The sequence below is a fragment of the Accipiter gentilis genome, chromosome 29, assembly GCF_929443795.1.
Source record: "Accipiter gentilis chromosome 29, bAccGen1.1, whole genome shotgun sequence".
Lineage (NCBI taxonomy): Eukaryota > Metazoa > Chordata > Aves > Accipitriformes > Accipitridae > Astur > Astur gentilis.
In genome coordinates this window covers 10,146,772-10,160,650 of record NC_064908.1, presented here as the reverse complement: position 1 = coordinate 10,160,650, position 13,879 = coordinate 10,146,772, and the positions used below count along the sequence as shown (strand labels likewise).

The 13,879-nt window shown below is 39.6% G+C and overlaps 1 protein-coding gene across 3 annotated transcripts in view; it reads right to left on the bottom strand.

Annotated features, from left to right (window-relative positions):
* Positions 1-13,879, bottom strand: part of PNPLA7 (patatin like phospholipase domain containing 7) — a 131,263-nt gene that overhangs the window by 87,860 nt on the left and 29,524 nt on the right. For all 3 annotated transcript variants that reach the window (XM_049832154.1, XM_049832155.1, XM_049832156.1), the window contains 4 exons: positions 13,083-13,160; positions 12,033-12,238; positions 6,741-6,872; positions 5,378-5,501 (listed from right to left, as the gene is read on the bottom strand). In XM_049832154.1, the coding sequence (XP_049688111.1) occupies positions 5,378-5,501; positions 6,741-6,872; positions 12,033-12,238; positions 13,083-13,160 (540 nt within the window). The remainder of the gene's footprint in view (positions 1-5,377; positions 5,502-6,740; positions 6,873-12,032; positions 12,239-13,082; positions 13,161-13,879) is intronic.

Genomic DNA, 13,879 nt, shown 5'->3' with positions numbered 1-13,879 from the left:
ATAAAGATAAAAAATGAATTTTGTTGTGGATAAAAGAATGAATTCTTGTAGAGAAGAGTCAGAAAAATAGACAGTACTCAGCAGCACACACTAAGTGAAGATGCTCATAGAAACTGAAGTTCAGATGGCTCAGATCAGTGACTTGAATTCAGCCAAAACCACCCTCAAGATGTGTTTGGAATTCAGGACATCAAGCTTCTAATTTCAGTCTGACACTAATTCAGCTGTGCAAATGTGAACTCATTTCTCAGAGCTTCCTCTGTCTCACTTCACTGCTGGTAAATACTGGGAGGCTTGCTGTTGTGTGGTTTGCATTTTGGTTTGGGTTTTGTTTGTTCATTTGGAGGGAGGAAGGAGGTGTCGGTTGGTTTTAGGTTTTTGTTTTGGGGCTTTTTAAATACAATTTCACACCTAAGATGCTTCTAGGCAAATAATAATTTTTAGCAATGTATTACCAAGACAGACGGTGGAAGAGTTGGAAAGAGAACACCTCCCTTTCAGAACCACGTCTTCCAGCTCAGTTCTTGGACCTCATCCGCCTCCAGTTTCCCCAGATATGGGCTGTGCACAGAGAGTGCCTGAGGCACCACTAACCTGAATTAACCCGAAATCTGGGTTTTTTAGTGACTTAAAGCTTTAGAAACAGAAGAATTCACAGTCTGAAAAAATTACATGCAACTAATCAGCAAAAAACATCCACACACTTAAAAATGACAAAGTAAACCAGCCTTAATAGAGTAGAACTTGCCCAGTTTTAGCACGGTTGTCAAGGGTACAATGCTATCCAGCTGGCTGTAGTAGTGTCAAAAGATGGTGGTGTATAATAATATTAATACTGATAAAAAACAAAAGCCTGACAATTGTAATCCTGATACTGGTGTGTTTCCTTTGAGGATTGCTCAGCGATTAAAGATTTCTAACAGTGTTACATTTCAAAAGGACAATGCTCCAAATCCCTCAGCAAATTATAAGCCATTTACAGATTTTTCTTGGGTTTCAACTTTATAGACAGAAAAAAAGCCATGCACATTTAACTGTATTAATGAGATGAACAGCTTAACATCTAAAAACACTGAAGAGAACCATTATTTCTAGAATGTAAAGCGTGATTTCTTCCACAGCAGAACTGGTATGCCGCAGCACTGGCAGATGAGGATTCTTTTTCTGCAATTTATCACTCGTGCTGGCCTGCATTAAAAGAAAGCATTAGTGCACAAATGCCTTTCTGCACTTGTTTTGCTATTTTGCTACCCCAAAACAACTGGGTATAATCCTACTAATAAGAAGGGGCATTCCGGTTAAAAAGAAGCAGAAAGGATCTTGAATTAACCAAAACATTACTGCAACTTTCCTGCTCAGTAGGACATTTTTGAAAGCTGACTGGTTTGCTGGTAAGACGCTGCAGACAACAGTTTTATGAGGCAGGTGGCTACCAATAAGTCTAGCTATAAACTACATAAGAGCCCAGCTTTTAAAAATATCCTAAGTTCAACAGCTGTCACTGAGGCCCCTAAGAACTACCTGGCAATTAGTCATCTTACCAACACTGCAGCCATTCCTCAGGAAGCCAGTTAAGACAGTGTTGACTTGCATAAAAAGGTAATTGCATAGAAGGTTCTATCACATCCATATATTTGAAGAGAGCAGGCAGTATACAAATAACTTATATTCAGCAGGAGATTATTCTGCAAGATAATTCTGTTGGGTTTTTTCCCTTCTCCTCACCCACTGGTATCTTTTCAACAATGCAAAAAGCAAAGAACACCCATCTCAACAGACACTTGGAATTGTGATGCTGTAACCCATCTGGGACTGCCTATTTTGCAGGTTGTAAAGAAATACTGAATAACTGCCCCAGTCTCATCAGCAGTGCTAGAGACAGCACTAAATGTCAAAGCCTGGGCCAGTTTACCTGATATCAGTCATAAGCAAATGAAAAGGAATCCTCTCAGACAACAATTTGTTAATGAGAGCAAGATAAGAAGAGTAAAAACAATTTGCAGCAGCAACATCAAGAAAAAAAATGAGAGACTAATATAAACATTTTTAACAAATAGCTTAGTGAAGAGAAGCCCCTTTCAGTCTATCAACACACAGTGGGCTTCTCTGATTTCCTCTGGGGTCACCTGGTCATGGTAGAAATGACGATAGAAGAGTTACCATTTATCTCACTTAACAGGTTAATAAAATTAACATTTCAACATTTTTCCACAACTACATCTGTAGCAATGGCACCAACAAACTGTAAGATTCCCCTCAAAATGGGTCAAATCATAGTCTCTAGACAACAGGACTTCTGTCAACTGTCTTTCAAGTAGTCAACTGTATTTCAGATCCAAGGGAATTATCTCCCAGATTCATGACTGTCTTTTAAGAACTACCTGGAAGGTCTTCAATCAAGTTTTGTCTTGATTTGACCAGATACAGCAACTGGAATTGTCCATTGATAGGGTCAGCAGCAGCAAGCAGCTAGCAGCATCTCTCCAAAAAGGCTCCCAGGGAGTAGGTATCATTTTCCCCTGACATAACTATCCTCCTTAGCTCCTCAAGTAACTACACAGGGAGACTTTGGTTTCTAATCTGTTCTTCTCCCCCTGAATTGACAGACCTCAGAAACAGATGCCATTGAGTCAGTATAAGGAACAAAACAGTTTGAGCCACAAGTTTAGCCTTGAGAGTGCACGCACATGCTTGAAAATTAACATCTTTCTGAAATCCTTCATTTTTCAGTGCTTTTCTTTTGAAAGCAGAAGCGGCAGATACTCATCTCTTATGCATATGACACACAGCACTTCTAAAATTCTGAAATAAAGGCAATAAACAAAAATAAGTCAACTACAAGAGTCTTGTATTTTGTTAGTGCCCACAGTTCCGAATGACATGGGGGGGGTCTTGGAGGGGTTTCAGGGAGGAACATGCCACCTGTTGACCAAAATACCAATTACCAATATTAACTGCTAATTTCATTCCCTGCAAGCACCTAGAACCCTCCAATTACTTTACTTCCAGGGAAAAAAACCAATGCTACAGCAGGCTTTTAAAGGTTTATAACAGATCCTGCAGAAGGGGATAAACAAATCTTTTTAAAAGGAAAAACGTCATTTTACTAATGCCCTCTGCAAAGAACGGCTACATTAATCTTGGCAATCTTTACAAATCCTCCCCCATGTTTTCAAAAGACAGCCAGAGCATCGAGATTCGTTCAACAAATGGCAGCATGAGTCAGTGGGCCTGAAAGCTGTGGGTAGGAAGGAGTAGATGACATCCATGGAGTCACAAAGGTCTTCAGAATGATTCATGTCATAACATGGATCCAGAAAAGTGACTTATGGTTTAAACATACACTATATGGGTGTTTCTGTATCCAGGCCTAGGGACTCACCAGCCAGCATGGCACTGTTACAGCAAACATGTCCCAGTCCATTCACCAAATCAACCTCCCTCTCTCCTCACCAGAAAAACAGATGAGCCAGCACGAAATGTCATGCCAAAGTCGGCACTAGTGCTCATACAGGGAGGTAGAGTTTAGACCGTATGCTCTGCTGTCACTCAAAACTGCTTTCAAAAAGTAGAACAGCAGCTCTGTTGTTTTAACCTGGGAGCTCTGTAAAACTCCAGAATCTTCACAGTGGAGCTTCAGATTACCCCCGGTGAAAGAAAGCAGGGAAACGAGCTGGAAAATGTTTGTATGAGTCAAAACTGAAAAACCCTTATTCACACACTAAAAGGCCTAGTACCAGCATGATTAGTCACAAAGATCTCAGCTTTCATTCCTGTCAAACCATGTCATTTTACATTTAATGAGGTATCCCAAAGAGGTAGCCCAAAAAAGACAAAAAACAAAGAAATAAAATTTTTGAGTATGCCTGGCACACTCAAGAATAGACCAGCTTCTCCAAATACAGTCCCAAGCCAACAAAACTCCTCAGCCAGAAGTAGCACTGATCTTGGGAAGATATCGTTAAATACTGTCCACATATAACGCAAAGAATACAATGAAGTCACCAGTCCAGACAACCTTTGTCTTCTGCTGGGATTGCCTCTTGCATGCTATTGCACTCGCTTCCGAATGATATACAATTTATTTCAAAGTTACTAGGCAAGTGAAAATGAGTTGTGAACACACACTGAAAATGTCCACAGAATTCACACTCCTTACAAGAAAACCTTTTACCCCTCTCAAGAAAAAAACCTCAGTTGTTAGGTCAGTTCCCAGTCTCTCAGTGCACACAAGACCTCTGCCACGAACACTTTACAATACAGATAGCGGTCTGTGATCCACTTGCCATCAGAGACAACCAGGTCTCACATGCTGATATTGTATTCCTGCCCTAGCTACAGAGACAGAGTCTCATTGTAGACTATATGAAGACATAGCCAGTGATCAAGGGAAAGAGGCAAGGTAGCAAAGGACAACCTCTTACACCAGTGGGTAACGCTCAAATGCTGGATCATGCCACTTTCAAAAACATCACCTTCTGCAATCTGTACAATCTTCAATCAGCTCTCTAGAGGGAAACAACCTTGTACTCCTCATTCCTCTTCCTCTTGATCTCTATAAACAAGAATTTCTTCCCATAGTACTAATACTAACTCTCATGTTTTCTTTATTCAGAACTACGCTAATTCTGGCTACAAACAGGTACACGTTAAATGTTTAGTTTTCAGCTCAGAGAGCAGAAGAGGGCCTGAATAACAATCTCAGAACTTTGAAAACCTTCTAATTTTAAATTAAAAAAAAAAAAATAATCAAACAAACCATGCATATTTATGACGTAGGACTCCTATTTCAGTTGTTAACTAGGTCTGAGGAACAAAAAATGAACATAGCAGAGAAATTAAACATGTATAAATACTACAATTTTGAAATCAAAAGTTGCTTTAGTAACTTTTAATAACTGCACATTCCCTGAACAACCTGATGCAGCTTTAAAGTTAGCTCTGCTCACTTAGAGGAGGCTGGACTACACACTTCCACAGCAGGCCCCAGCCAAACTGAATCTTTCTATGATGCTAGATTTATTCAAATCACCATTTAGTGCACATTCCTGAAATTCTTCCTGAGCTATTCTACTAACAGGCTGAACTCCTCTTAATGTGAAAGCAAGTAATCCGTATCACAAAAGAGCATTGTGCAGGGCTTTTTGGTTTGGTTTTGTCTTTTTTTGGTTTACCTTTCTTTTCAAACCAAATCTAATAATCCCATTCATGTATTATTATATAAAGTTTCCAAGGTAGAAGGGATTTTCCATCTTTTCAACTTGTGAAAGGCCTTAACTAAGATTAACAACCAATCAGAACAAGATCTTGGTTTTTTTAGTGTGGAGTCAATACCAGTTTCTCAGCCAAACAATTCACTTTTGAAACTTGCTCTTACCACTCCGATTAAGTCTCCTCGGCCATATTCACCAGTCAGGTGCTTTTTTCCATCATCCATCCGTATAACTGAGCGAAGTCGACCATTCAACACAATGTATGTGCAGTCAGACTTGTTACCCTGCCTGCAGAAAGAATAATCAATAATAAGGATTAGTGAAGCATCTTTGCTCAGCAAATGCATCTAGAGTCTTTTAATAAGTTGATCATCTTTAACTGGCTTAGAGGACATTGGAAAATGTTTAACTAACAGTTAAACAGAACAAGCAAACAAGAAACTAAACAGGCATCTGTTAAAAGGTGACTTGGAAATATGTTTAATGTTTAAATGTACATGCTTTGCACAACTGGTTAATGTTAGGTGTGGAAGCAGATGACCAGGATACAAGTGGTCTCTAGGTGAGACAAGAGGTTCATTACTGGTTACAGCAGGAGCTTGCTGTCATTGCAAGGTCAATATGGATACATAGAGAAATTCTGCACATCAAGGAGAAAAAAACCCACATGGCTCAGTATTTGGATTCCTTTTGGTGCACCCATCTTAGTCTATCAGGAAGTTCTTCCTATATCCCCTTTGCATGATTGAGAGTGCTGTGCAGATTTCCAGCATAACCTAGCACATGGATGAAATGCCATACTTCTGGTAGTGGAGTTAAAACTAATGCAAGGAATTTCAAAAGATTTTAATAAGACATTGACAGCTATGACTGCTTTGATGCACAAAGTAATCCACAACTTCCATTAGCATTGGTGCTGCAGGTATAGTTATAAAAATTAAAATTACAATTATACAGAACACGTACTAATTAGACCTTTATTCTCCCACCACTGCAGCAACCATAGAATGGTTCAAATGCATCCTAGTACAAAAATCCATAAAACTAAGTTTTCCCAAGAATAACTTTTGCCCCTTAAACATACAGTGCAGTGCCAATTTTCAATTTACTCTTGAATAAGCCTAACTGAATTACATTTGAGTTTTGTTGTTTATTTTAGAAAGGCTGAAATATTCTGACCAATAGACATTCGTGCCCTTAACAATGCAGAAACTACCACGGGAACATACAACTGTCTAGGTCTTAATCGATTATGTCAGTTTAAAAGCTTGCTGAGACAACACAAAGGATGAGGGATAGTATGCAAAAATTGTAGTAACACCTGGAGACAAGAGACTGAAGCAATGTTGAAGGGTACTACAGAAAGAAAATAATCTCAGAATAGGCAAACAGATAAACCTGATGGAATGGTTGATAAATTTAGTCCAATGACTTTCTTATTCTATATATCACCAAGGGAGCACAGCTCCTTAACTATGAAAACTTTAAATATTCAACAGAAAACATACAATTTTGTCCACATCTCACCTGTAAACAGCTCGTCCAGCCTCAACCTCCATCCAATCCAGGGCAAAGTCAATTTGCCTAACAAACGGGGACATTCTCTTCACAACAGTGTGGGCCACACCAAGAACTACGCTTGGCTGCTCCCGCATTATCCTATTAAAAAAAAAAGTGTTATTGAAGTACTTCCCCAAAATAGGAATGGGTATGCACAGGTGCAACATCCCAATGCAACTGGGCAGACATTAATTCAGCAGTTAGTGATACACACACTCCACTATTGCCACAACCACACTACATCAGTGATAATTTGACCAAGCATTGGGCTGGCCAACCTTCCAACCTAGCCCAAATTAAATGTCACTCAAAGTCAGCACTGTCCTAGTAGCAGCAGGACTATGCTAGTAGAACACTAGCTAGTCCTGCTGTCTGGCCCAGTTCTCTTCTTTAAGTGAGCAGCAGGATCGATGGGACCCATGCTAGCTCTTGTTTATGATCCACCCTCCCAACCTCCCCTTCACCCAGGTTTCTTATGACTGAGGGAAATGTTCACACTGTCCAGAAGATTATCCCTTCCTGCCGTTCCACACCTCTCAGTCTCTCACACGTGCACATGCTCACAGTTTCCCCTAGGTTTTATATCAGGTGAGAACCACATTATATGTAAAGTCTGATGCTCTTAAAAATAAGAGACCTGCTCTGTATTTCAAATATTCCGTTTTCCCTGTTGCAAAGGCCACAAAGAAGTGAAACATCTTCTAATAAAGCTGATCTTCACACTGAATCTTTTGAGTGGTGCTTAAAAGTCTCTAGTAATAAAGATACCATGTAATTCAATACTTTTCTCAAACTGAAAAGCTTTGAGGATGTTCTAGCCAGGGATAACTGCAAACTCGACACTGACTGTGAGGCCTGAGTGAAATCGCTCTCACACACCTGATAACTGCTCATGAATGTCTTATTTTTCATTATTTTTAGATTAAAATTCACTGTATCCTGTCACTTACTGAGTAAGCACTCAAATTCTTACTGAAGCCCTACTCCACAGGAGTGAACTGATCATGCACATCTCTAGATGGTGTACCTGTTAGGACATCTTATCTCTTCTGTTCCTGTGCAGCATCAAGAGCAATTGATGGCAGACTACTAAAAAATAGTTATTTCACAAGAGACAGCACAATTCATAAAGAAGTATTTAAGTGCATGCAGACCTAGTATGTGAAGTGCACACAGATAGAGATGAGGGAGCTACATTAAAGCCACACGTGGATAGAAACAAAGAAGAAAGTGATAAATACTTGGTATGTTTTCTGCATCAATGTTCCCTTTACAATGAAGATACCAGGCTGCCATAAGAAAATCTACTTAGAAGACCCTGCATATGTGGGAACTCTCACTAAGCACAGATCATGTGAACTTTGTATCTAACCTCGCACCCTAAAAAACAGAGAGGAGGAGAGAAAGGCATGGAAGGAGCGTTGTCAGTCTTTGTTCCCTAACTGAAGTACAGTTCCTCATGGACCACTGTAGCCTGGCAGAAATCAGAGAAAGCCCCAGTAAAAATCCATAATCCTGGAATGTGATGGCAAAAGCAGACTCACCAGCGGCTCTTTACTGCCTGGATGTAAGTACAGAAACTGCCCTAAAGTTTCTAAAACATCAGATGTCTCATTCATTAGCCCTATAGCTGCAGCAAGAGACCCAGAGCTGACAGTGACTACAGGTCACATGCAGCACACAGGGCACTGCAGGGAGCTTGCATGTTTATCTACTCTCCTTACCCAATGCCTCCAATTACTACTTTTTACAATAACGAAGCTTGTAATTTCTTCAGCCGAAATCCCTGAAATTGAAATGGAAGGGATTTGTAGACGTATATTCCTATTCCATATTGAACCCATCACACTTGTATCCCTGCACTCATATGTGCTACTAGGCAAATTAAACCGAACACCAACTCTTACATTTAGCATGGTTTAAAATCCAGCCATCAAAACAGGATTATGAAAAAACAGGACAGCTTTCCCCTCCTGCCCCTCTTCTCTTGCCCTGAGATTTCTGTGCCCCCCACCATCTCCTACCCAAGATACCTATAGACTGCCTTGGTTTTGATAAGCTATTATTGCACATGAAAACATGTTATCTTACGGAAACTCTACCACACTAATGTAACTTGGAGCAAAGGACAAAGAGCTGGAAGAGGCACCCCAGGATAAGCACTAATAAACAGACAACGCTAATCCCTCAACACATGCAAAACACCCAGCCCTATCCCCCTTCTCAGCTGATCTAGAAGTTAAATAAACCCCCTGAAAACTCCTGAATGGTTTAGCTAATTGTTTTTACTCTACTTGCTTATTGAGCCCTCAGATTCTCCTCCCACACAGGAGGTCTGCTGTCATCAATAAAAGCCATTTATTCCTCTTCCTCCCTCAAGATATGTATCTTAATGCTTAATGCATTCAAAACATAAACTACTAACAGGCTGCTTTTATTTTTATATGGAGCTCTGTTATTTCACCAAGTGCTATACAGCTTCTACAAGAGTATTAGCATGGAAGATAAAAGCCCACCCTTATGCACAAGAAAAGGAAAGCGTATTTCCCCTTCCCTCCTCCATTATCAACTAGTTTCCTTCCTCTCACTTGGGCATCTTCATCTTTGCTCTTCTGCTTGGCACATGCCTGGCACTGGAAAAAAATTAAAAACCAAACCTCTGTACTAAAGAAACCTGTTTCTAAAGGTCTCCTGAGGATTCTTTATTAGAAAGCTCACCAAATATAGTGATGATAGGGCTAAACTAGTGTCTGTGAAAACTTGGAACTTAGGCAGATATTCTTGTGGATGTGGATGCAATTTGATATTCAGCTTGGCTGGCAATACCAAATAAAAATCAAAGCATTCCTGCTTCTCTGGCAGGCACCCATGATTAAGACTCCAAACTGTGAAATTTACTGAAGGAGAAAATGTGAGAGTCCCTAGTACTGAAGAACCTGAACATATTCCCTCAAGAGAGTCTGGTGACAACTTGATTACACTGTTCGTCAGGAGACACCAACAGTTGCAGCGTAGGCACTGCACACTTAGTACATCAGTTCAGCAAAATAGCAAAGCATTTAAGGTATATACTATATAATTAGCCTGTGTCACCCCTATACTTGAAACTCTACATTTACAGATAGTTATTTAGTCATGTTAGTACCACATAAAAGGCTCCTGCCCCAAAGTTTCAGTGAAAAGTATTTAAACTGTTGTCCAACATCCACCAGGCAATTCTAAACCCTGGGCTACTTCCATTACTGTGCTCTTTGCCTAATGGCAACTATTGACCATGTTTTTTCTGCTTCGCCCTCTCATTAATTATTGAAAAAAAACCCCACATACAATGTCCCAGGGCAGCTCAAAGAAAAAGAATAATATATTTGACAAGAAAAGAAGAAAGGAATTTTGGAGAATAATGAAGGTTCTTGTCAAATTTCTTCTGGTCAGTAATTAAGATTTAAAAAAAAAAAAAACAAAACAAAACAAAAACCAGAAAAGTCATTTCTGTGAGATTCTGAGCAAAGGAGAAAACCTAACATTGTAGGACTATGAGCACTGAATTTGGCACAAAAATGGAAAATAAAACTTAGTTCTAATTTTATCAACAAGTTTTTCTTTCTCAGAGTTCAAAGCAAAAATGAACAAACTTGAAGAAACCTCATGCTTTTCAAAGACTTTTTACAATGACACTTTTAAATATGGGAGCAGGAGTTAGAATTGATATACAGCTTGCGTTTCAGGAGAAATTGTGAAGATGGAATGCTGGAAGATCACAGAGCTCATAAAATGCAGAGAAACGGCAATAGACCTTTTAAAGGAGAAAACAGAAAGATTTGGAAAGGTCCCAAAAATGATATAGAGCTAATACACTGATGGATTTGAGATCACTGACTGGTAAGGGGTTAATGGAAGCAAAAAGGTAAGTTGGAATAAATAAGAGACAACTCGATTCTTGAGAGAAAACTCAGGAAAACGAGCTCAAGCAAATGAGAGAGTTAATCCAGGACTGTGTATCAAAACGAGAAAAAAAAAAAGAGGAGAAAAAGGTGGAATCTGCCTGGTTGGCTGAGATGACGTAATGAAATTTAAAGTCAGAAACAAGTAGGAAAACAACAGTAGAAGAAGAAAGAAGGAAAAAGCAGGAGCTTAGAAGAAATAGATCTGATACCGCATGGAATGGCACGTGGGGAGCATCTATCAGAAACTAGGTCAAAGAGTTGACATCCACCGCACAGACTTGGAAAAACACAGCTAATCAACCAAGTACACTGCTGAGAACAGTGTGTTCAGTTTTATAGCATACAGCCTTTTGCCTGAGGTAAAAAAACAAAAATCACAGAATAAGATTCTGTGGTAGAGTTCATTAGGAATACAAACAATTCAAATTACTTAGAAAGTAAGGAGTAGGCAGAAATATAAAACATAATAGTGGCCTAGAAAACACAACATCAAAGAGTCCTACACATAACACAGGACTGATGGCACACGCACGCAGAAGTTGAAAAAGGAGTTTAGAAAAGGAAATAGAGGTATTTGGCACAAATTATGTGTGAACTAATGGTAAGTCTTAACAATAGGATCATGGAATAAATCAAGGGCATTAATCATTAACACTGGACAATGAAACTGACCACAGTCATCATATTGGTCTTTTAATTAAGAAATACCTATATCTCCCTTTAAGCTTTAAAGTCATAAGTCATGTACTACTTCCAATGTCCAGGAAGGAACCTGTCTTGCACAGGGACATTATTGTTTGACCTGTTCTATTAGTGAGCATTGAAAACCTACAGTTACACCAAGACCAATCATTGATAACACACCCAACAGCCTGGACTGTATTTGGAAACAGAACTGGGGTGGTTCTCCAGCAAAAAGAAATAATGAATCTAAGAGAAAGGGCCTGGCAAAGAAACACTTAACTCAGCAAAGCACAGGCTCCGGCCAGACTTTTTTATTTGGATTATGAAGTATGAGTCTTGGGTCATAAATCACACCCCACTGGGTTAAGTGCTCTGTAAACCTGGAACAAAGGAGTTTAATATTACCATATCCCCTGCATTACCTCTTGCTGGAGATAAAGCCATCTGCTAGATGGGTCAGAGCTCATCTGGGTGCTCAAAACCCTCACATAAGCTATATGGTTTGCTGTGGGATGTATTGTAGCAGTACTACGCCACACATACATCCACCACTCACATTTGTTCAAAAGGGCCATAAAAAAATTAAAAATAATTAAAAAAAATCAATATATATTTTCATGGTAGAACTCACTCATAGAAATGAGACTTGGAAATAGACAGGAAGCTGCAGTCTCGATTGGCCTTGATGGTGAAAATCAGTGGTTCCCCAGTCAGGACAGCAAGCTGACCTACGAGTTCTCCTGGATGGGTAATGAACAGACAAGTGTCCTCCTCTGAGTCTATCTTCCGTTGGTACACGTGAAGCATCCCCGAGACCACAAAGCAAATATTAACATCCTGGAAATAATGGAGAAAGAGCTCGATAAAATCCCCAAAGATTTTAAAAGCAATTATCATAGTGACAGTACTACCATGACCAATCCATCTTCCAGAAACCTCCTTATAGTTTTTGAACAATTAGGTGATAAAATAAGACACAATAGTGAATTATTAAAAGCAGGCTATAAATATTTAAAACTAAGCAGCCACAATATTGAAAAATGTGTTTCTCTTTGTATGGTTATGAAAAATAAAGGCTGCATCTATAAGATCTCAAGAAATAAAAACAGAATTGCAAATGGCGATAATGGGGTAATCACAGCACCGTGATGAGGGACATCGCAGTTCAGCAGAGCAGAATGCAGCAGCACTGTTATTGGAGCTGCCCCTCATCTGCTTTGCATAAGCTTGTCTATTTACACAGTATTATTATAAATGAATCTCATTATATCCTAAATATACTTTGCTATAAACAAGTAACACTGGATTTCTATTCTATGGGCAGAAAAAAATATTTCACTGCAACTGAGTGACATCACTGAAAGCCTGCAGCGCAGAGCATGAAAAAAGGCTACCCCATCTCCGTGCCTCCTCAGGAAGAATGAAGGTATGATACTCCGTACCTTCTCATGAAGGTACATGAGAGCTGAAAACAGACAGGTACCAGATTTCCACTCTGGCTACATTGCTACTCCATGGGTGTAGAAAGGCTCAGAGCTGGGATTATTTCACCTTGAGAAGACTTGGGAGGGGTCAGGTGGGGATTTTTTATTTATCATCAATGCGTATAAATACCTTATGGTGGAGTGCAAAGACTGAGCCAGACTCATGTTCTCTCTACTCTCAGATGATGCCCACTCACCTGATCTCCTTGCCTTGACAGCACAGTCCCAGCAGTAACCTGATGCAGTGTCACTTTGCCATTCAACAACGAAGGATCCTGGAGACAAAAGGGGCGGGGGGTACAATTTACTTGTCTGTGCACATGTAAAGATCCAGGAATGTAAGGAAGCATCCAAATAAAAATAATAATTACTAAAGATGATGTTATAAGTACTTGAATCTCTTAAAAATATAGTGCATGATTTTTATATTTCTGTACCCAACAGAGATTTCTTTCAGAAGAAAAAAAAGGTTTAATTAATCTTAATTAATCAGATTTAGATTCTTAAGGATTTTATACTTGTCAATTTTGCCCCCAGACTCTTTTAAGGGTCTATAATGAAAAGAGACCTATATCAGCTAGCATGAAAATCATGAAATTATTTTCAAAGGAAGGTGAAACTAGAGGAGACTGTCTACATCATGGAGGAACTGGAGAAGATGATCTAACACTTGCTTTATTACAGCACTTCCCTGGTCACATAGCTCAGCTGTGCTGTGCATGCCTAGCAGATTTTCATACACACTGTAGACCAAAAGCTTCCCCAAAGCAATGAAATCTTGCGTGCATGCACATGTGGGTTGCACAGGAGAGGGGGAATGTCTCTCCTGACTGATGAGCACATGGGAGGGAGGGTCTTTCCAAAAGCCTGCCCTCAGTTTGGACTCAACCCCAAACCCTTGCAATGGCAAGGAGCTGATCTGGTTAAGTGCATCAGCTGATCAAAAGATTCCTTTCCAGCTCCAAAGCTGGTCACCACCATAATCCTGAGTACA